At 35.8% G+C, this 22,908-nt stretch overlaps 1 protein-coding gene across 4 annotated transcripts in view; it reads right to left on the bottom strand.

The window, feature by feature from the left end:
• Positions 1–1,624: 1,624 nt before the first annotated feature.
• Positions 1,625–22,908, bottom strand: part of VCAN (versican) — a 111,681-nt gene continuing 90,397 nt past the window's right edge. For all 4 annotated transcript variants that reach the window (XM_005557318.4, XM_005557320.4, XM_005557319.4 and 1 more), the window contains 3 exons: positions 11,400–11,544; positions 3,763–3,945; positions 1,625–3,617 (listed from right to left, as the gene is read on the bottom strand). In XM_005557318.4, the coding sequence (XP_005557375.3) occupies positions 3,490–3,617; positions 3,763–3,945; positions 11,400–11,544 (456 nt within the window). In that variant the 3' untranslated portion in view covers positions 1,625–3,489. The remainder of the gene's footprint in view (positions 3,618–3,762; positions 3,946–11,399; positions 11,545–22,908) is intronic.

Below are 22,908 nucleotides of genomic sequence, written 5' to 3'. Positions count from 1 at the left end.
CCTTTTTTTTTCCAGAAACAATTTCACTGCATTTCTAATATTAGGAAACATAAAGGAAAACACTTTACAAATGTTGCCACTTGATAATAACATCTTTTGCCCTTATCTAGAATATATTTTCTCTCACAGATTCTTTTCATAGGAAATAGTCATGAACAAGTCATGCACAAAATTAACCCTGAACCTTTTTACAACTACTTTATTTTTTTTCTCTTTATTTGCAAACTCCATGAGTTTATTGTACATGATATATGATTTCCAGGCAAATAGCTTAAGGCTAATTCAGTTCCTACTCTTGGTACTACATTGAAAATTTACTTAAGATCAGCAAAGGTCTACTTACTATCACATTAAAATGATGCATCCCTCCTTATACAGTCGCTCTTACCTCTTCAGTAATACAGCTACCCTGGAAGACCACCTCTTCTTAAATAGCCCCCAACGCAGGGGCACATTCTTCCCTCTGATACGACACTTAACCTTTAAAAATGGACAAAGAACTACTTCTTGCTGACTTTGACTAGTGTAACTCTTTTTTAATGTCTCACTCTGTCCCAATATTCTAAACATCCCAGAGATTCTGTTATTTGTACCTAGATCCAGCAATAATCTAAGAAGGGTATATATGCACAATTAATATAAATTCTTACATATTCCCTTGGATCATATTTAAATTCTATGTAAAAGATATGACAGAGTGCACACTAAAAGGACAAGCTCAGAAAGGAAAATAATCTCTTCTCTTCCACACTTATTCATGCCAAACTCCCTGTATATTTTTGACATTTCTAGAAAGAACCTTAAAATAATTTTCAGCTCACCTTTGACCTTTATATCTTTGCTATAACTTCAGAGCATAAAATGTATTGATTGGTTCTTGCAGATTATCAATAAAGATATTGAATAGAATGGTTCTATGATAATTTCAATGGGATGCAGCCAGTATAAAAACTTTATGTAGGCAAAATCCTGTCTACCTCATTCACTGGTGAATCTTCAGAGCCTATTACAGTGCCTGGCACACATTAAATACTTAAATAATGAATGAATGAAAACTGAAGGAATGGATGGATATCTGAATGGATGATAACTTTATATTTTTGACAGTTTCTGATAATTATTTGCATATGATTTCCTCACCAGTAAATTAACCCCTTAAATGTGTAACAATCAGGGATATAATATTTTATATTTTTCTTGGAAATGCTGTGTAGGCTGTAGGGATTTCCTGCTTCTGCTACACACTAACTGCATGACTTTGGACAAATAATGAGCCCTCTATGCCCGATCCCTCATCAATCAGTAATGATGACCCCTGTTTCATAAGCTTGTTGTGATATATTACATGTGAAACACTTGCCTTCATTCCTAGGAAGATTTGTGATCTGAGCTATCACTTTTTCCATTGCATATTTTTCATATTTGAAATTAATACATAGTATTCAGATAAAAACATTATCAGAATTATTATCGCAACTTTTGCGGGTATATATATAATCATTTCTTTGCTTGCCACAGAATCATTTCATCCAGGCTAGAAGCTTGCTCTCCATGATGGAACCAGAATGTAAAAATGTTGGTGCACATTAGGATTTAAAGTTGTAAATAACCAGACCAGTCACAGTGTAGTAAAAGAAGGATTTTAGGTTTCTTTGGTGAAACAAAAGCAGATATAAAAAGTTACAAAGATTTTAGATTTTCATTCACAAAAAAAAGTCATTCACATTTTACACTATACACGTTATGATATAAATACAGGAAAGTATTATGTGCATTGTAATGAGAAAAGAAAAATAGAAACCTAATAGATCAACACAGTGTTGTTCTGTGCTCTAAAATACCTAAAGGTGGATTACATTTAATGCAACAACCAAGGGAACCTGCTTAAACATACTGTGTATTATTGTAGCTAGAGTCATTCCTTCTAAGCCAAAGAGGTTTTATAAAAAAGAATCAATATTGGGCCAATCTCTGGGTGCCCTTTTTCTCTTTTTCTATGTGCATTTTATTTTTTGTCTACTCTTCTTCAAGTTGCTCTAAACTGAAATTAGGGAAAGAGTCTTAATTTCCATTACAGGTTTTTCTTTAAACATTAAATTAAGTGGATAAGGATTCAAAGTCATCTTCAGCAGTCACTTTATTCAAATAATGGGGAGAAAACAGAGTGGGAAGAGATGGGGAGAAATGTCAACACATACACTCCACCTAACAGGAAGAAATGCCCACACTATTTCTATGTATTCGCTCCTTTCTTAGAATGGGCAAACACCATTTGCTAAAAGCTATATACTTTTCCACTCTTTTCGTAATAAACACTTGATGCATTCTATCCATCACATTATTTAATCAGGGACAAAGTACCTATATTATATGATTCCAAATTGTGTGAGGAAAGTAAAAGGCTAACACTGAAAAATAACTAGCATACTATGTTCATTTTCAGGTCTTAGGGAAAATAACATCCAATAAATTAAATCAGTATGGCTTACTTCATTTATTTATGTATGCTTCACAGCTGCAGCATTCATACATGAACATTCAAAACTTTATAAAAGATTAAAATGGTTATATATACAAAATTTCTTTTTTTTTTTTTTTTTTTTTTGCATGTGTGTTGTTTTAACAATCCCCCACCCTCCAGAGCCCTAGGTCTATATCCATATGAAATGCGTTGATCGGTAACCTTACGAGTTAGTTTTATGAAAGCCATTAAAAAGTAGACCTGGTTGAGTTAATTATTAGCACTTTGACCCCTAAAAAATGCTCCTGGTTACAGAAAAGTCCTCCATTCAGGCCTTTCTTGTAAGTGAAGAAAAAGGAATGCAGCAAAGAAGAGTTCCACATTGGAGTCCCTAGTTCCATCAGGATCCCATTTGCAGCCTTTAGCATCATGTAGAAGCAAACTGCACCTATGGCTGAGATGGGTGCAATGACCTACAAGATTTTGTGTTTTCTAGCTGTCCAGGAAAAGCCATCTTCAGTCTTGCTGACAGTCAAAGAGCAAGTGAAACCATTTCCAGCCTAAACTACATAAAAGCAGCCGAACCAATGATTAAAGACCGCTAAGGCTCCATAATCATCATTAAATATGCCCAAACTCATTGTGACTTTTTATTTTATATACAGGATTAAAATCAACATTAAATCATCTTATTTACATGGCCATCGGTGCTGAAATTGAACATTTTAAATAGTACAGTAGGCTGGTTTACATTAAGAAATGGACTGCACTGGAGGCAAATAGAAAACTAAAGAAATTAGGCTGGAAATGCTTACTTTCTGCTCTCATTTTCTTTCATTTTGTCTGCTGTCTTTTTGAATGCCAATACTTTCATTTAAAATGTTTTGGGAGCACGGCAACCCAAAATGACTGAACGGTGGTCCAAAAATCCAAACCAACTGGTAATTACTTCTCGAGGTGATAGGAAAGGCACAGGAAGTTAGGACTTTGGCTGAAATGATGAAAACACATGTTCGCCATTTTAGGGATCAGCGCCTCGTCTCCTGCCACCTCCGGCTCCAACGATGATCATGTTTGGATGTATTTATTGAATTGTCCTTTGCTGATGAGGAATTTTTAAAGTATTTCATAGAATAAGTCCTTTGGTATGCAGATGCTACATGGAAGGAAAGAAAGAAAAAAAGAAAACACAACAATATTACTTGCTCCATACCCTAAACTGCCGATACCACAGCCGTAAAATGAAGGTGTCTAGTAGTTGTTATAGCACGGTAGTCCATTCTTTCTAAAGGACCACTTACGGTTCATGCAGGTAATTTTAGGTATAGCCCATCTTCCATTTCCTAGGCACCGGATGGTTGGAAGGTGACGTTGAATGAAACCATCTTTGCAGTGGTATCTAATCAGGGAGTTGATTTCATAACGAGGTTTCATCTTTCCAAAGGTCTTGGCATTTTCTACAACAGGGGGCTGGCCGCAAGCAACTAAAGGAAAGCAAATTGGGTTATTTCCAAATAATCTAAGTATTTCAGCTAATATGAGTCTCTTATTTTTCTCTCTTTCTTTATGGTACCAAAGTAAGCAACTTCATCAAAAGCAATCTTTCAGAATTAAGAATATGAAATTTTTCAAGAAAAAAATTTAATGTTGAGGCTCTGGGCCTACTTTAAATCTCAGATTATGCCATCTTGAAATTTGTTTTATTAAACAACCATAGGGCTAAATGGTCATACATTCGTCTACCCCTCTGGAAGGGCCACTTTTCTGACGAAAATTCCAAATTAAAAAGCATATTGTCTTCATCACCATCCGTAAGTTTTTATTTGTTAATTACCTTCATTGGGACAATAATGAATTTAACTATTACTATTACCTCCTTATAGAAACTTACAATCTACAGGCCGGTCATGGTGGCTCACACCTGTAATCCCAGCACTTTGGGAGGCCAAGGGGGGTGGATCACAAGGTCAAGAGATTAAGACCATCCTGGCCAACATGGTGAAACCCCATCTCTACTAAAAATACAAAAAATTAGCCGGGAGTGGTGGTGGGCACCTGTAGTCCCAACTACATGGGAGGCTGAGGCAGGAGAATCACTTGAACCCAGGAGCCAGAGGTTGCGTTGAGCCAAGATTGTGCCACTGCACTCCAGCCTGGAGACAGAGCGAGACTCCATCTCAAAAAACAAAACAAAACAAAACAAACAAACAAAAACCTTACAATCTACAATAACATTATAGTTTTTAAATATGGACAAAGACTCCTAAATACAAATATCTTTTGGTTCCATTTACGTTTATTTGCTCTTTTTTGTCTTCTGTATTGGTACAAGAAAAAGAGACCGTAATATTCATGCCTGAATGTCATAAATACCTTAATGAATATAAATTTAAACCCTTGAGACAGGTAAATGAGGGTAAAGCTTGGAATTCTTAACCATCATTTTAAATTTACAATGAAAAATTATAAATATCAATAAACAGCAATAATATAAGTAACAAAAAAAGAAGTAGAAGTAAAAGAAATATCTTCATTTTAAAATTCAAAAACTTGGAAAATTGATTTAATTGAATTTGTGTTAACATAGTTTTATTCAACATTAGCACACTTATTTTAAATGATATACTTTAAAAAAATCAACTTTGATTAAATTATTGTATTTTCCTATATCTCTTTAATATGAATGTAGCTTAAATATAATTTTCCCTAAGTGGAAATTTCTATTGTTTAAGAATTCTGACACCACAGGCCCACAAAAACATGCCACATTCTCTCATGAAATATTGTAAATATTCAGTGGGAAAATGATTATCAGAAACCTTGGTACCAAACGTTTGAATGCCAACATTCTAATATTAAAAGTTTACAGTTATTAAATATATTTGCATATTCAGAAGACTGTTTACAACCATATTCTTTTGCAATGACAAATTTTGGTTTAATTTAAATGTTTGACCTTCTAATTTACCTCCGCTTGACCTCAATCTGGATACCTGCACAATTTTCTTTTTTAACTTTTAAGTTCAGGGGTAAATGCACAGGCTTGTTATATTGCTAAACTCATGTCACAGGGGTTTGTTTTACAGATTATTTTGTCACCCGGGTACTAAGCCTAATACCCAATAGTTATTTTTCTAATCTTCTCCCTTCTCACACCCTCCACCCTCAAGTAGGCCCCAGTGTCTGTCCTTCCCTTCTTTGTGTCCCTATGTTCTCATTGTTTAGCTCTCACATGTAAGTGAAAACATGCAGCATTTGGTTTTCTGTTCCTGTGTTAGCTTGCTAAGGATGATGACCTCCGGCTCCATCCATGTTCCTGAAAGGGACATGATCTCATTCTTTTTTATGGCTGCATCGTATTCCATGGTGCACACTTCTTTTATTGCAATATGAAAAGCCTATACTAGGGTCCAGATAATAGCAAGTATCAGATGGAATAAGACCAAAGTGATAGAGAAGGTTAAAAATGATCAATTCAATAATTCAATATACTTGATTTGGTGCTAACAAATTTGAAGTCATTTTTATACTTTTGAGGAAATAATTGTATAGATTTCTTCTAAAACTAAATATGAAGACTTATTAAAAAGCTAAAATAATTCAGTGAGTGTGGTATTGGCAAGGACAGGAAAATAGACCAGAAACAGCTTTATACACATATGCTTGATATTTGAAAGAGGCAACATGGCAGAGCAGAGGGAAAGTGTAGTCTTTTCATTTGAACACTTGTGTATTCATACGGAAAAAAATAAACTTGGTTCTGTACTTCAGAGAATACATTAAAAATAAATTCTAGATGGTTGAAATATATAAACACAAAAGGCAAAACTATAAAACATTTAGAAACTATAGAATATCTTTATGACTTCAGGATAGTGTCAACCAAAATTAAGGCTGTTGAGGCAGAAATAATTTGATAAAGGTTTATTGGAAGCGAAATGCGAGGATCTACCTGGGAAGACACACCACAAAGCTGGGCATATTCCAGAATCTGCTACAGGTTGGAAGGCTTTTATGGGGAAGTTCAGAAGGGAGGCCAACTCCTCAGACCCGAGTTGTGATTTTCATTGGAGGGTACAAGACAGAGGTTATAATCATTGGCTACAGACTACAAAATACAAGCTAAAATGCTCTATGTGCAAAACAATCAGTAAAACCTCATGATTCACAAACAAATCAGTGTTTTTCCAGTGTCAGTAGGCTACATATTAATCAGTATGTCAACAGTTTAAGGAATTCATGATAAGATTTGAGGAACTCACGATAAAACTGTTTACTCAGGGACAGGATGTAAGCCATGAATCATAAGACCTCCCCCAGGTGGATTAATTTGGAAGCCTGCCAATGTGACCTGTAGGTTATCAGTAGGTAAAGATTTCTTAAAATACAAAAAAGATTAGATCATAAAGGAAAAAAACATCAATAAAGTTAAGAATTCTGTTCATCAGAAAATTTTAGGTAAGGGTGAACTCAAGTGACAAACTGGGAGAACATATTTGCAACATATAAAATTGTCAAGGGATTAGTAACCAGAATATAAAAAGAACTCCTACAAATTAGTATGTATAAGATTATAAGTAAACAATTTTCAAAAATAACCAAAAGATATGAACAGAAACTTTACAAAAGTAGAGCTTCAGGTGATTGATAAATATATGAAAAGATATTCAGAGAGACGTATCAAAAAATGTGAATTAAGTCACAAGAGATTACATTTTATACCCACCAGATTGGCAAAAATTTCAAAGTCCAATAGTGCCAAATGCTGGAGAAGATGTAGAGCAACAGGATCTATCACAGATTGTTGGTGGGAGTGAAAATTGGTACCACCACTTTGGAAAAAAATTTGGCTTTTTAAAGTAGATTTTATGGTACATATATCCTATGACTCAGCAACTTCACTCCTGGAAATATATCTTACAGAAACTCACAAAAGTTGACCAAGAAGAAGTTCAAGAATGTTCATAGAAACATTATTTATAAAAGCAAAAACACTGAATATAACTCAAGTGTCCACTGACAGGAGAGTTGATAAGTAAAATGTTGTATAGTCATACAAGCAATACAATACAGAAACGAAAACAAAGAACATGCCACTACATGCATCAACATGAATAAATCTCACAAACATAATGCTGAACAAAAAAAGAGCAAAGCACAGAATATATATAGTATGATTCCACTTATTTAAAGTTCAAAAATGTAAAAAACTAAATAATTTATTGTTTAGTGAAACAAGTGTATATCATAATAGAAAAGGGAAAAGCAAGGGAATTAAGTCATTATCTCGGTGGGAGTTGAGAAGTAAATGGATGGGATTGAGAGGAACCCACAGGATATTCCATAGATGTATGGATAGTATGCATTGAGGTGTTCTTTTTAAAAATATGCCTTTTGTATATATATTATAATTCTTTGCAAGTATTTAATAGTTAATTAAAAGGAGAACTACGTAGGTCTGTAGGTTTAAAATATCTAAAAACAGAAAAGGGTATCTTTTTAAAAAGCCTATAAACATTTCCAAACTTCCCCAAAGTACTGATTAGCAAAGAATTGACTGCACAAATATAAAAATCAGTGAGTAGGGGAGATAAAATACAAAAATAGGGGTTTTTTTTCTTCTTCTTCTTTAATGAGGTAGAATCAGTATTTTATAAAATTTGTTCTCCTTTGGGAAATGTAAACAATCATGGTGTTTTTGTGAATCTTTTTTGGTATGGGGTAGTGGTTCTCAACGTGGAGCAGTTTACCTCTTCTGGAGACATATGGCAATGTCTAGAAACATGTTTGCCTTTTACAAGGCAGAGGGGATGTAAAAGTGCTACTGACATGTAGTATGCAAAGGGCAGGGATTATGCTAAACATGCTTTAATGCACAGGATAGCCTCTTAAAATAAAGAATTATCTGACCAAAAATGTCAACAGCTCTGCTGTTGAGAAACCCTGCTATAGGAAAAAATAAAATAGGAAATGTAAGAATGTATAAATCATAAAATGAAAAGTATGACTCCGGGGACCATTTGGAGACAAATGGCAAACATGACATTTGGACAGAGACGAACAATTTAGGAAAGTTTTCTATGCTGGAAAAAGAAAAACAGAAAATACTTGATTTGCTATTTTTACGAATCCCATCGCAGAGGTGCTGAAGTAAGGGATGTGGTCAGGAAAGCTTCTCATGTAGAAAAGGTATTGAGAATACGTTCTACCTTGGGTGAGAAAATAGCAGAGTAACGTACTCATTGCTAACAGCTGACTTTCATGAGACTCAGGCTTTGTGTATGTTAGTGTTCTCTTTCTTCTAATAGAATTTCTCATTATTGGGGTTTAAATCTTTACTAAAATGTTTATAGAGTGTGATTTTTAGTTTTATTATTTTTGGATCCAAAGACAAATGAATCAAATAGGTTTATATTTTGTATTTGTACTTTGTACTCTTATTTGAAGTGGGTAAAAGTCTGGGTCTAGGGGCTAAATATTCATGTGATAACACCATTATTAATTGCAAATAGGTTAAAATATTTTACAGAATTTCTATTTGTTTAGGGAAAAAGTCTGTACAGCGTGCTTTAGAAATTGGCCAATGATAAACACACCTTTTAAAAAATTAGCTTTTAAAATACTTTCTGTTTAATGTTAACTAAACAATTCTCATAAAATTTACATTACACATGTTCTTGTTTTATCTTATAAATATTCAACTACAGATATAAGGATGGCATTTGTGTTCCATAGTTTACAAGCATAAAATAAACTTCTAAGGGAATGATTAAAAAACTCAAATGCTTTCTAAGGGAATGATTAAAAAACTCAAATGCCTATAATTGGCAAAAAACAGTGCCAATTATAATCCCAAAAGATACAATCTCAAAAGTCATAATCCCAAATTTTGAAATTCCTAAAGACCAAAATCCGTAGAGGTTAAAATCCCCAACATCTAAAGTCCCCAAAATCATAATTCTGAAATATGTTGAAATCCTGAAAGCCAAATTCTAGGGAAGGGATTAGTGCATTTTTGGTTGTATGCAGGATAGTTATATCATGTCAGGAGGAATCATTATATTACCTTGTCATTGTCTTTATTTGGAAATTTAAATAATGGTTTAACAAGATGCATGTGGGTGCCAAGCTGCAAGGGGTAGACTTGTGGACTTAATTTTAGGTGTCAACATGACTGGATTAAGGAATATCTAGAAACCTAAGAAAGCATTATTTGGGGCATGTCTCAGGGTATTTCCAGAGAAGATTAATGTGTCAGTGTGAGTGGATGAGGTGGGGAAGATCTGCCCTCATTGTTGATGGGCATCATCCAATCAACCAAGGGCCCAGAGAGAACAGATACAGAAGGTGAGCTGGTCTTTCTCTGAGAGCTGGGACAGACTTCTGCCACCACGGACATCAGAATTCCAGGCTCACTGGCCTTTGGATTCCAGGACTTACACACCAGAGGCCCCCCAGGTCTTGAGGCTTTCGGTCTCAGACTGAGAGTTACACTACTGGCTTCAGCTTCCTTCCTTGGTTCTCAACATAAAAAGGTTGACACTTCCTCAATAAATGAAGAGATGTTCTTTTGTACATCTCCATTTATGAAAGATAAGATTTCTCAAGATCTTGGCTCTTTGAGCGACTGAACATGCGGTGGTAACCCATCTCAGTTTTTTATCAATCTTGTGAAAAGATTTGTTGTTCATCATAGTATTTCACATGACCACCGTTATAAAGCTGGTGCACATAATTACAACCAGAGTGATGTGCGTTCATACATTTTGGGTTTTCCCCAACTGCCATTAGTATACCTGAGTGCTTATGCTTGAAAATATATGTATGTTTTTATTGTCTATTTATTTTATTGTCTAAAGTGGCTTATGAAGCACGCTGTCATGTTTTTATATGTTTCTCTAATAAATCATCATTTTAAAATGTAAATAAATGTCTTAAAATTTTTTTCTCTTTAAAATAAATGTCTTTAAACTTTGTTTTTTTCCAGAACTCTATTTTCAGGCTTTTAATCCTTTGGGATTTCAGCATTTAGGATTATGGCATTTGGGATTGTGTCTTTCAGGATTGGGGCACAGACTCACATAAAACAAAGGAAGGACTCAATGAGGACTGCAATAAATGGAGATTGCAGCCCCAACCAAGGGAGGGCAGTGGTTCTCAGCTCTAGTACTTGAAACCACTGACAAACTTGAATATGGGTCACATGGTACCAGGTCTTCTTATTTCTTAAAAAAGCTAGACATCTAGATTTTAAAAATATAGACAAGTATTTTATTTTGTAATGTTCTACTCATCAAAATTAAAAAAAAGAATTCTGTCAGGAGCGGTGGCTCACACCTGTAATCCCAGCACTTTGGGAGGCCGAGGCTGGCAGATTACAAGGTCAAGAGATCGAGACCATCCTGGCTAACACGGTGAAACCCTATCTCTACTAAAAATACAAAAATTAGCTGGGTGTGGTGGTGCACGCCTATAGTCCCAGCTACTTGGGAGGCGGAGGCAGGAGAATTGCTTGAACCGGGAGGCAGAGGTTGCAGTGAGCCAAGATCCCACCACCCAGCCAAGATCTCCAGCCTGATGACAGAGAGAGACTCCATCTCAAAAAATAATAATAATAATAACAATAAATAAATAAAAATAAAAAGGTCTATTGTCCTTTGGGCTGGCAGTTGTTCTTCTTAAAGATATTACCAGGCAGCATTCCTACATTAATGCCACGTTGTTATCTTTAAGGACCTGAAATCTAAGGTGAGAACATTGCTGAAAACAAACTTTTCAATCGTTTTGGAAGAGTGAACTATTCCAGAGCAACGAGAGATGACATCCATGGACATACCCAGTTTAGGTCTCAAACAATGAATTTGAATCACAAATTCCTGAATTATCTTTATAACTGAAATGAAGATTAAGTACACATTATTAACGGAGTAATCATTACCTGTTCCTTTCTTGCACGTATAGGTGAGATGGTAATTGCAGGGAACATCATTCCACTGGCCATTCTCATGCCAAATGATTACAACACAGTCTTCTCCAGCAGAAAAGAAGCTGTCTGGCTGGTTGGGCCTCCAATTCTCGTATTGCTGTCAAAATGGAGGGAGAAGGTAACTACTTGCTAGTGAAATAGTAACATAAGAGCAACGACGGTATTATATCACAATCTAATTGGAATAGACTCAACAATTTCTGTTGTTTCATATAGCTGAAATTATTTTGGTGGTAAAGAAAAAGACTTAAACTGTGAGTAGAAAATATATGTGTCTCAAAGTCTTTAATTCAACAAATGTCTACAATTTGGCAATGAGATATCATTGAGAAATTTTGGTCTAGTTATTCTAGATTTCTAAATATATAACCAACCCTCAATTTAGGAAATTTCATCATATTATTAATTCAATAAAATTAATGGAAGTAGAACTAGAGAAAAAAAATCTCATCATTTTAATCTTGTTTTCTTCTACCTCTTATGTGCACATATAAATTTATATAATTGTGATGATAGTTCAATTGAATTTTCAGCCTGTCTTTTCTTATCTTTACTACTATAAAGTACCTTTGTCTCATTTATTGTAATTGCTTTTCACCCAAATTCATCTATTTGGTTAAAAAAGTTGAGATAGTTGCAATATTTATTTTTTGTATTTATCTGACATACCTATGCTAATCATTTTATATACAACTTTTCAGAGCTAGTTTGTTTTAGATGTGATTCTTATCTGTACCATACAGTTGAGTTGTCCTTTATGATTTAATATGAAATGTTTTTAGTGGAAACATTTATGACATTTATGCATATTGATATAAAAAGATACGCCTTCAAAAGTAGATCTTACTATAGATTTTTTTTTGTGAAATGTATGTTGAGATCATTGAAAAGGATTTTATGGGTTTGACATTTCTCTGCTGGTTACCTTTATATATACGTGTGTGTGTGTGTGTGTGTATATATATATATATATATATCCTACTCTGAGCAATAATATACAATTGGAAATATCTTTTGCCTTCCATCATATGTGTCATTCATTTAGCATCTACAATAGATGAAGCCCTTTTCTAGGTACTTAATATGCATTATCTGTTACCACAATCAAGCATAATAGGGAATTATTTGGACCTTAGAGATGTTACGCACCCAGGACTCTCTGGTTTAGGTTCATTTCTTTGTTACTTAAAAGATTGCCTCCCTGGCAATAATAATTGTGTAAAAAACATAGTCACTGTGCCTATTCAAAAATAACAAACTTTGATAAGACGAAAATAATATTGCCCTATAAATAAGAGACCAGTTTCCCAGTCCTGGGTCCTCTTAACTAGAATGTGGTATGAGACAAGTTTGTTTGTTCAGCGCCTTTCTGGGTCAATTTGAGCATCACTTTCTCACCATGCTTTGCCTACTCTCATGCTTTATCATGTCTAGCATGACAACATTAGTGGTGACAAACTTCCAAAACATGCTAGAAATACAGATTTAAATTTATGTGACAATGGCTAATATGACTGTCTTTTCTGGGCCTACAGATCTGTTAGTCTTTCCTTGAATTAAGTTTAAAGTAAGTTTATGGTTTGAGACAATAAGTTAAGTGACTTTGTTTGGCAAAGAGAAAGTCAGAGATTAAAGTGTATATAAGATTTAAGGCAACTATTCTCAATTCAGAGCATCAGTGAATGCAAAAATGAAAAAAAAGGAGGGTCCAACTACTCTTACTACCTACTTATTCCCAACAGCACCATCACTATTTTTATGTCTTTTAAAATATATAATATGTCTGATCCATTTTACTGTATTTACCCAAAGTACTATACTTAGCTATCTGCAGTGTTTTCAATACCAAATGTTTCTTTTGTGTTTTAAATCTTTTCCTCCTACCTATGAAACTGAGATTTGTATACCAATAAACTCTAGTTTAAAAACCAAAACAGTATAATTAATATACTAGAGGATGTCTGTAATCTTTCTTCTCAGAACAAGTGGTTTTCAAAACTTTTAAATATGGTAAAAAAAAAAAAACAAAAAAAAACAAAAAAAAAAAAAACAAAAAAAAAAACAACAACAACAACAAAAAAAAAAACTTAGATCTTGGATAAAATAATTTGTGAAAAGACCTAAAGTTTGAAAACCTGCTTTTCTTTCAGTCTTCTAGCTTTTTGTCTTTTTAGATTGTGTCCTCCTCAATCCTGCCAGAATTAAGACATGAGACAAGAGATCACTGCTATGTAAAAAAAGAGTCTTTGAAGAGTGATAAACTTGCAAAAAACCAAGAGACCCTTAAGGAAGTTTTTTTTTTTTTTTTTTTTTTTTTGCCAAAATACAGCATGAAGGGTGGTTTTATTTCTCGGGGGAAAACCTAATCCAGAAGTGAGGCAAATTTAAATCCAACTTATAGCCTAAATGGTCCCACTGTGTTACTCTCCAAATGGCCCGGAAAAGATGCTCAGGGGACCATACTCACTGAAGTACTCCTTGACTGGTAGGTCTCCCTGCAACCAGGAACTCACCTTGGCTCTGAACTGGCTTTCTAATTCTTTCCGTATTTTCCTTTTCGTTGCTCATTTCCCTCATCATCCCTCAGCCTCCACTCACCAAGCCTCCTTTTTACATTTTTGATACTCTCCTTTAGTAGATAATCAACAAAGCAGAGATATGTCATGTTCTGCCTGTTGCTGATACAGAACTAAGTTGTTTGTAATGAATGAGTTAAAGTAGGATAAAAATTTAAAACCAAAGAATAGGAATCCACTAAAACTAACAAAATCTATATTTAGTACTCTCTATGGTCAACGATTCCAGAGTTCGCCGAATATTAAATTTGGATTTAGGAGCTCAATATTTTCTAGCTTACTTTCCAACTAGTCTCTTACAGGAAACCAGTAATGTCCTCAAAGGTGGAAAATTTTCCAACGTCCTAATACTATGTGTACACTGTCCATTATTCCCTCATTCTTTGTCCCAACCTACACTGTCCCATCTCCCTTTCTTACTTTCTTTTTCTTCATAACATTTATCATATTCTAACATCCTATATAATTTACTCACTGATTGCATTTTTTTCTCCTAGTAGAATGTAAACTCATTGAGGACAGGGCTTTGGTTTATTTGGCTCATTACTGTCTCCTCAGTGCCAGAAACTATGTTTGGCACATACTTATGTTTGTTTATTTATTTATTTATTTATTTATTTATTTATTTATTTGAGACGGAGTCTCGCTCTGTTGCCCAGGCTGGAGTGCAGTGGCCGGATCTCAGCTCACTGCAAGCTCTGGCTCCTGGGTTTACGCCATTCTCCTGCCTCAGCCTCCCGAGTAACTGGGACTACAGGCGCCCGCCACCTCGCCCGGCTGGTTTTTTTGTGTTTTTTAGTAAAGATGGGGTTTCACCGTGTTAGCCAGGATGGTCTCGATCTCCTGACCTCGTGATCCACCCGTCTCGGCCTCCCAAAGTGCTGGGATTACAGGCTTGAGCCACTGTGCCCGGCCAGTTGTTTAATAAATAGTTTTGATACTTAGAAATAATGAACCACAGAGGGTGTTTCATTCTTCCCAATCCACACCAATCCCTAATCAAACATCCTACTTGCTGCTAGCAAATAGGTGAGACAGGCAATTAAAGACATAGCCAGTGGAAGTAAATAACCTTTCTGGAAAACAGTTGGCAATGCATATCAGGAGCCTCAAAAAGTTCTCGCTTTTGGACTCCAAAATTCCACTTCTAAAATTCTGTACTAAAAAATAATCAGAGATGTGAATGACATTTTATATGAAATACTATGTTTATTAGCAGTAAAGGGAAAACAATTTATAGAGTAAACATATGTTCGATAAATTGATATAGCCAGACAAATAGAATATTGTATCACCATTTAACATTTTCTTTGAAGAATAAATGAAGAAATGGGGGATAGTAAAAGAAGTGTTAAATTATTATATTATAATGATCCAAAGTTTACTCATGCTCTCAGATACAGCTGTGTGTATGGGTGGATGTATGTGTGCATGTTTGTGTTTGCATGTGTGTGTGCATATAAAAGACCAAAAGCAAATGTGGCAAAATCTTCCAGAGTTTATGTCTGAGTGATATGAGACTGAGATAATATTTTATTCTATATATTCTTACTCTTTATATTTTCCAAGTTCTCTAGAGTGAGCATTATTTTTCTAATTGCTAAAAATGAACTTTATAAAATGATATGTGCATTTCTCACAAAAAATACAAATTTCTTAGCTAATCATTTTTAAATCTAGTCTTAACAAATATCACTTCAAGTTACTAAAGTCACCTGACTGCCCTGTATTTTGCAGCTGACACTTCCTCCTGATCTGAACAATAACCATCTCATTTTCACACTGAAATGAGATTCGGATTCCATGCCACTAAAGTGATTCTCAGGGCTCAAATTGCCCAGATTCAGGCCTCTGGTAAAAGATTTAATTGTTTTGGGTGAGAATTACATTTGGCTTGCAGCAATGACTTAAAATGAGTGTTCCTGTTGTTGCTTGGCAGAGCTGTGTTTTAATGGTGCAGGACTAAATTTTAGATCTGTGGTTTTTACAAGAATGTCTGATACCCACAGGCATGTCACACTGTTACCTCATATCTGATCATTCCATTGTGCAGATTTATCTTGGCTAGGATGCTTTGATTTTGCTTCATGTTATTGCCAAACTGACTTAGCAAAGAAAACTCCAGTTTTCTTAACAACTTTCTTTGTGTCCTTCTGAATTCTTTACAGCCTTATTTAACATTACTTACAGGGAGAGAGTATTAAAAAAAATATTCAACTTTAGCTTCAATAATGTACTTTTCTTTTCACTAAAGTTAAATGTTAAGAAGGAATCCCTTCTCAGGGAATCAATTATGGGTTATAAGAATGTAACAGATCTTCTCGCACAATATGGTATCTCAAACATACAGGAATACAGATTCTTGGAATTAGCAGGGAAAAACTCAGTACCTCCCATCTGGATTTCTTTGTTCTTCACTTGGAATTATGAGCAAACATCCTGAGTGATCTATCCTGGATCAACCCTCTTCTAGGGCTGAATGTGTAAACTAAGAATTATTCCCAGAAGCCAGCATGGGTTAGGAAGATTCATTTTAACCCCTTAGGTAAAAATAAATGCTGGTCATTCCCTTGCATGTTTGTCTGTGCCTCAGGGACTCAAGTTCAGCTACATACCTCAAACTCTTGTTGCCTCCCAGGGACAAGAATTAGATCACTATTCTACCTGTAAGAGAACCCTAAAATTACTTTGCATTTTCACTCTCTTCTGATGGCAGAGGAAATCGTGACATAAAAATCAAAGAGTTGCTGGGTGCAGTGTCTCATGCCTGTAATCCCAGCACTTCTCATGCCTGTAATCCCAGCATTTTGGCAGGCCGAAGCGGGTGGATCACGAGGTCAGGAGTTTGAGACTAGCCTGGCCAACATAGTGAAACCCCATCTCTACTAAAAATACAAAAAATTAGCTGGGCATGGTGGCGGGCGCCTGTAATCCCAGCTACTCAGGAGGCTGAGGCAGGAGAATCACTTGAACCTGGACGGCGGGGGTTGCAGTGAGCCAAGATCGTACCATTGCACTCCAGCCTGGAGGATCAGGCAAGACTCCATCTCAAAACAAACAACAAAAAAAGCAAATAGTTGATGTAGAGGAAAGCCATCTCAGATGCACATTTTTCTTGCATTTTATTAAGAGATAATTATTTTATATCTAGTATATAACTGCTTAATGCTGGATAATATATGATAAAATTGCTTTATTTTTAGAGTCCAATTAATTAACTAGTTCTCCAGGTCTGTAATAACATGCCAAAAAGGGCAACTATTTCAATTAAGCAGGAATCAGTCACTTTTCAGCTATTGTTTTTCTTTCTTTTTCCCCCAATTGAACTCAAGCAAATCAGCTGCCAAAATAATAAAATGATTCAAAAAACCCTGGACAAAATCTAACAGCTAATAAGTGTGATTCTCTCCACAAACTAGAGAACTCATTGTGAACCAATCCTAACAGAGGGTGAAAACTCAGAGCAGACTGAAGCTATTCATCGAAGTCTATTGAATTCTAAATGTTTCGATTATTTTGTTCCAAATAATCTGTATTTGTCAAAAAATTATTTCTGTCTCACAATAACACAAAAGAGAAGACTCATCCTGCAGGTCTTCTGCGGTGCACATGACTTCTGTGCACGCCAGCAACCTTAACCGTCAGAGTGACCTCAATTCTACACGTCTCAGAGTGATTTGACTATTTTTCTCACTCAGAATGATTGGAGAGTTATTTCTCTCCTTCCCAGTTCTTTGCAAGTCTCCAACTTAATTCAATCAATATACCAAGGAAAAAAAGATGATAGTGGGTGGAGAGAGGTCTCTGCTTTTGAAAGTTACCAACAATCTACCAAATTCAGATGGGGTTTACATCTGTTCAAGGAGAATTTCTAATTACACAGTGTCTAGGAAGTCCCAATTGTCATTCAGAGATATCTTTTATCTTTTAAAATACGTACCAGGTAGCCATGATCGATGACCTAAAATCTCAGCAGATAACTAGCATCACAAGCATGAACTATACAAACTGATGATGCAAATGTAATGTACACTAATAGACCTTTTCCTTATGCAGTGATGGATAACTGCCTTTTTGCAAAGGTTAAAAAAATCAGTTTTTCAGGGCCAGGTGCAGTGGCTCACGACTATAATCCCAGCGCTATGGGAGGCCGAGGCAGGTGGATCACCTGAAGTCAGGAGTTCGAGACTAGCCTGGCCAACATGGTGAAACCCCGTCTCTACTAAATATACAAAAAATTAGCCAGGTGTCATGGCGGGCACCTGTAATTCCAGCTACTGGAGAGGCTGAGGCAGGGGAATCACTTGAACCCGAGAGGCGGAGGTTGCAGTGAGCAAAGATCACACCATTGCAGTCCAGCCTGGGCAACAAGAGTGAGACACCATCTCAAAACAAAACAAAACAAAACAAAACAAAAGCAGTTTTTCAGAAATAGATAAGACTTAGAAATAAATCAGGAGTTTTTTTTCCTTCTTTGTGTTAAAAAATGAGTTTTCTTGGGCTCATCTTTAGCACTACTTTCAGTTGAAAGGAAACCAGACCATCCAGTATCAGTCACTGCTGTCACAGTCAAGTCCCAGCTGGCCCTTGCACATCACACAGAGAAGCAAATTCATCTATGAGCAAAAGACTAAGAAGTTTTAAGAGCAATTGTTCTTATCACAACCTAATCAACAACTAGCGCTTCTTTATAATACTCAACCCATTTCAAGTTCTTTTCACTGAGATTTCACAATTCCTTAACTTGGTCAAATAACCACAAAAAATAATCAATGAACACTGGTTCTACAGAAGAGTCAGGGTCTTTGTTTAGAATCTTTCTATTTCTTTTCCTCTCTACTGGCTCCTAAATCATACAATATAAATAAAAAGAGACAGAATTTTCATAGACACTAGACAAAATTAAAGTCCTTATTTTTGTGAGTCATAAATTTGAGACTCACACACACACACACACACACACACACACACATACAGTACTTCTTGGCATTAAAGAAGTGCCTAAGACCTAAGACTTGGTAATGCTTCTATTAACACACATCTGTGTAGCAGATAATTTCCTGCCATAAATACAGTAGAGAACAACCAAAATGGTCAGCAGAGTAGACAGCAACCTACTTCTTGCAGTGGGAAAACTGAGCTGTCCAATAGACAGACTTGAGAGCTCACCGAGAGTTTTTACACACTAGCCAGTCATTGGGTACAGTTCAAATTTGTGCCTGAGTAAAAAGTACAAATGTTTTCATACTGCAGACCTTCAGGATCTCATGTATAACTGAAACTGCAAATCTTGACTCTGTAACTGCCAAGGGCCTACTTTCCAACTCTCTATCTATCCATATATTATCTACAATTTTTCAGCTTAGATGCAGTCACCTTTTGTTTTTTAAAATTCGCCATAGTTTAGATTACCTTGAATGACCAACTAAAGATGATGTTGTACAGATTTTATGGATTTTGCCAAACACACCCCTTTGGGAAAAACCATTCTTGACATGTGTCTAGTCAAGCCATTCACAATATATTAGTTTAATTGTCAGGAGAACTTACTGAACTTCAAATTATGATTTGGAAGTTTTTCTCTTGAACGGTTCAGTCACTGCTCTTCACTTACTCTCTTTTCCTCCAAACAGTGCTAATTTAGTTCACAGTAAAAAAAAACAAAAAATTCATTTATAAAAACCCCGCAAAAGCCCTCTCGGTTCACCTCCCAAGGAAACTGGCCAAGGAAAACTTTCTCGAGGGTTCTACTATTGTGTATAAAGTGAAAACACCGGACAGATAAGTCCTAATATATGCCTTAGTTGCTAGGATTTTACTAAGCACTACATGTGTTAGTTTCATGCTGCGTTTGAAAAATCCTCTCATTTCACATTTAACTTTCAGGATCACAGTATCATGCAATTTATACTAGAATTTAGAAACTACTCAAAGCTACAGGAACTTGATTTACAGATAGTATTATTCCTGTGTGTATCTGGGTGGAGTTCTGCGAATGCGGTTTGAAACACAAAATACAATACGACCACTAGGTGGTGATATGTATCTACTCTCATATTATGAATTAACAGCTACACCACTTAACAAAAGAGAACTTAGAATATGTCCCCCCAAATTGTGATTATGTACTCCATGTAGAAAAAAAAAAAAATTGAAAGATTGTCTGGGATATGTTCTTTCAGTTTGGTGAGTGAAAACACAAAGAGAACACTTTGCAAGCAGACAGACCTCAGTGAACCAGTATTTACCAACCTGACTGCATTCTATTCTGTTGAAGTCCATTCTGTCTATAATCTGGATTTTCTTTCTGACTAAAATGTTCACCTACAGCAGTTGATTCTTTTCCATTCTGTCTTTTAAAATTATCAGGTGATTTACATCAAAGGTGAAATTGCATCAGAACCAAAGCCAAATGTGTAATATCCACCTAAAATCCTTAGGACAGGTCAGATCATAGATCAACACCCAAGCACACAAATGCAATGTCTGCAGTGTGAATCACAGTTAGTTTGTTTTTCAGTAACAATTTGTCTAGATTAGCTATGAAAACGTGACACCTGCAGTAAGAACTGACTTCTTTGTGTGCAAACTCTTTTCATCACCTGGGCCACTGCTGTACTCCCAGAGCTACAAAATTCAATCCAAACACACTGGATGCCAAGGGCAAGCAGATAACCACCGAAGTAGGAAAGCAAATTCCAAATAGAAAACACTTTCCCAAGAGGACAGGTACCTGTTTTAAACATACGCCGATAAGAAACCATCTTTTCATTAAATAACAAACAGAATAACCACTTGGGGTTAGCACCAGCCTTTCAGAACACAGGTCAAATGGTTATCTGAAAAGAGGCTCTGAAGACTACTTATTACAGAAATCAAAACATTTGGTAACTTTAAAATGACTTTTTTATCCCTAGATGGCTGGTGTACACAATAGACATTTGTTTGCAGTCTGGAGGGGGAGTGGGCATTTAACTTTGTCTTGTTTGTTAGGGGCAAATGACTTCCCTGCAAGGTAAAGATAAACCTTCTTCTGATCCTTGTACTTGCTTAAGGTTAGTCTAGTCTGGGTCCTTATTTATTTATATTTTAAGGGAGGTTATGGTTTTGCTGCTGTCTTTTAGTTGAACAGGGTAATTCGCTGACCGACAACTGAAAAGAAAAGAGCAGCTTTGTTTTAAAGGAGAAAGAGCCGTTTGTTTTGGTGTCACTACCCTATGCTGGCAGCCTGGAGTTGGATCCTACAAACATGAATATGCTGAAGGGAAGAAAAACTAACTTGGGGTCTCCTGATAGTTGTTAAAGTGGCAATATGCCCATTATTTTCCTAGCTGGCAAACCTCTGTGCGGGAAAGACAATCTGGCCAGCTCTTGAGAACAGCACTAATCTTGTGTAATAGTGTGAGCTCACTGCCCTACAAAGCAGTAATTATCAACGCATTTTCAGAAGGATGTGAGTTACTTGCACTGTGAGACCACTGTCAGAGAGGGGGCCTCAGGCAGAGGCCCACAGAGCAACTTGCATTTAATCCATAGAATGAATGGTGCCAGTAGGCTCCTTTACCCCAAGCTTGTTTGCACAGGTCTCCAGTCATGAAGGGCTAACGATCCAAATGTAAGGAGAGACTGCCAAAACTCATTCAACATTTTTTTTTTTTTTTGGCCTTTTCCATGGTTATGCATTGCCTTAAACTAATTAGCAATTAGATTTAAATATCTGCATGTGATTTTAAGGTTGCATAGAAGACTGTTGGAAAAGCATCTGTGAGATGCTACTGCACTAAATCTCCTTTTCTTATTCTTTATAATAACTTGTCAATTATAAAATGATTTTCCAGTAGTGAGTAAATATGGTTCTTTCAGCTGTTCAACCCACCACTTGTTGTCTGAACTGAAAGACAAGGCAGAGAGTAGGGTTGTGTTCTAGGACTACTCTATGACTCACAATATCTCATATTTAGAATCGGAAGAATCAGTTCTTGATTCCAAATTAAATTAAACTACAACACAAGTCGAAATTTTCATTAAGAACTCAGTAGTCTTTTGCAGAAAGGAATCTGAGAATTCTTCCACTCACGAGTAATGTGTTAAAGGATGAGAAATGAGCATATGTTTTCCTTGGCTTTTGGCTTAATACAATAAAGACTGTGAAGTTTAACATAATTAAATTAATGTTGATATGCAGTGTGACTTGTTCACAGAGAAATGGTATTTGACTTAGAGCTAATGTCACACCACAGCTGACACACATCCATCCGCAAACATTGTATAGAAAGTCTTCTAAGATTTTCAGGTAGGAAAAGGGAAATTTAAATTTTTGTTGTGGAGATTCTGTTTTGCATTGTTTTTCTGCCAAATCATGTGAAATCCTTTCAAACGAGCAGAAACCTACAAACAAGCTTAGAAAGCACCGGAATTAGTTAATACTCCATATTCTCTTTACAATGTCCAAGACATCTGGGAGAGGAAGGGGAATTGGAACGTTTGTGTTTATGAAAGGGTAATAATGATACATTGCTGCAGGAAAAGAATAATGGTTTATGGTCTGTGATTTGTTACTCCCTTTTTTCTGCCCCTTTTAAGTGTCTCTTCCTAGGTTAAGGGCTATTTCTTTATTGTTTCTATCTTTTTCAAAGTTGGCTTTTCTCACAATACTTTGCTTGACAGACTGATGTGTTTATTTATGAAAGAAGAAGGGGCCTCTGGATTTAGAGTCAAATCCACACATCTAGCTATTCTTGTGCATCAACTCGAATCAACTGGTGAAGGGGGACAAGCGGGTGTTGGAAATTGTAGGTGTTAAGTTGCCAAAGCTGAACTATGCTTACCAAAATGAAAAACAAAATGCAAAATTGAGTTATCTTCCAGAAATATTTTTAAGAAGA

Source organism: Macaca fascicularis, chromosome 6, assembly GCF_037993035.2.
Source record: "Macaca fascicularis isolate 582-1 chromosome 6, T2T-MFA8v1.1".
Lineage (NCBI taxonomy): Eukaryota > Metazoa > Chordata > Mammalia > Primates > Cercopithecidae > Macaca > Macaca fascicularis.
This window is presented reverse-complemented; position numbering and strand designations above follow the sequence as displayed.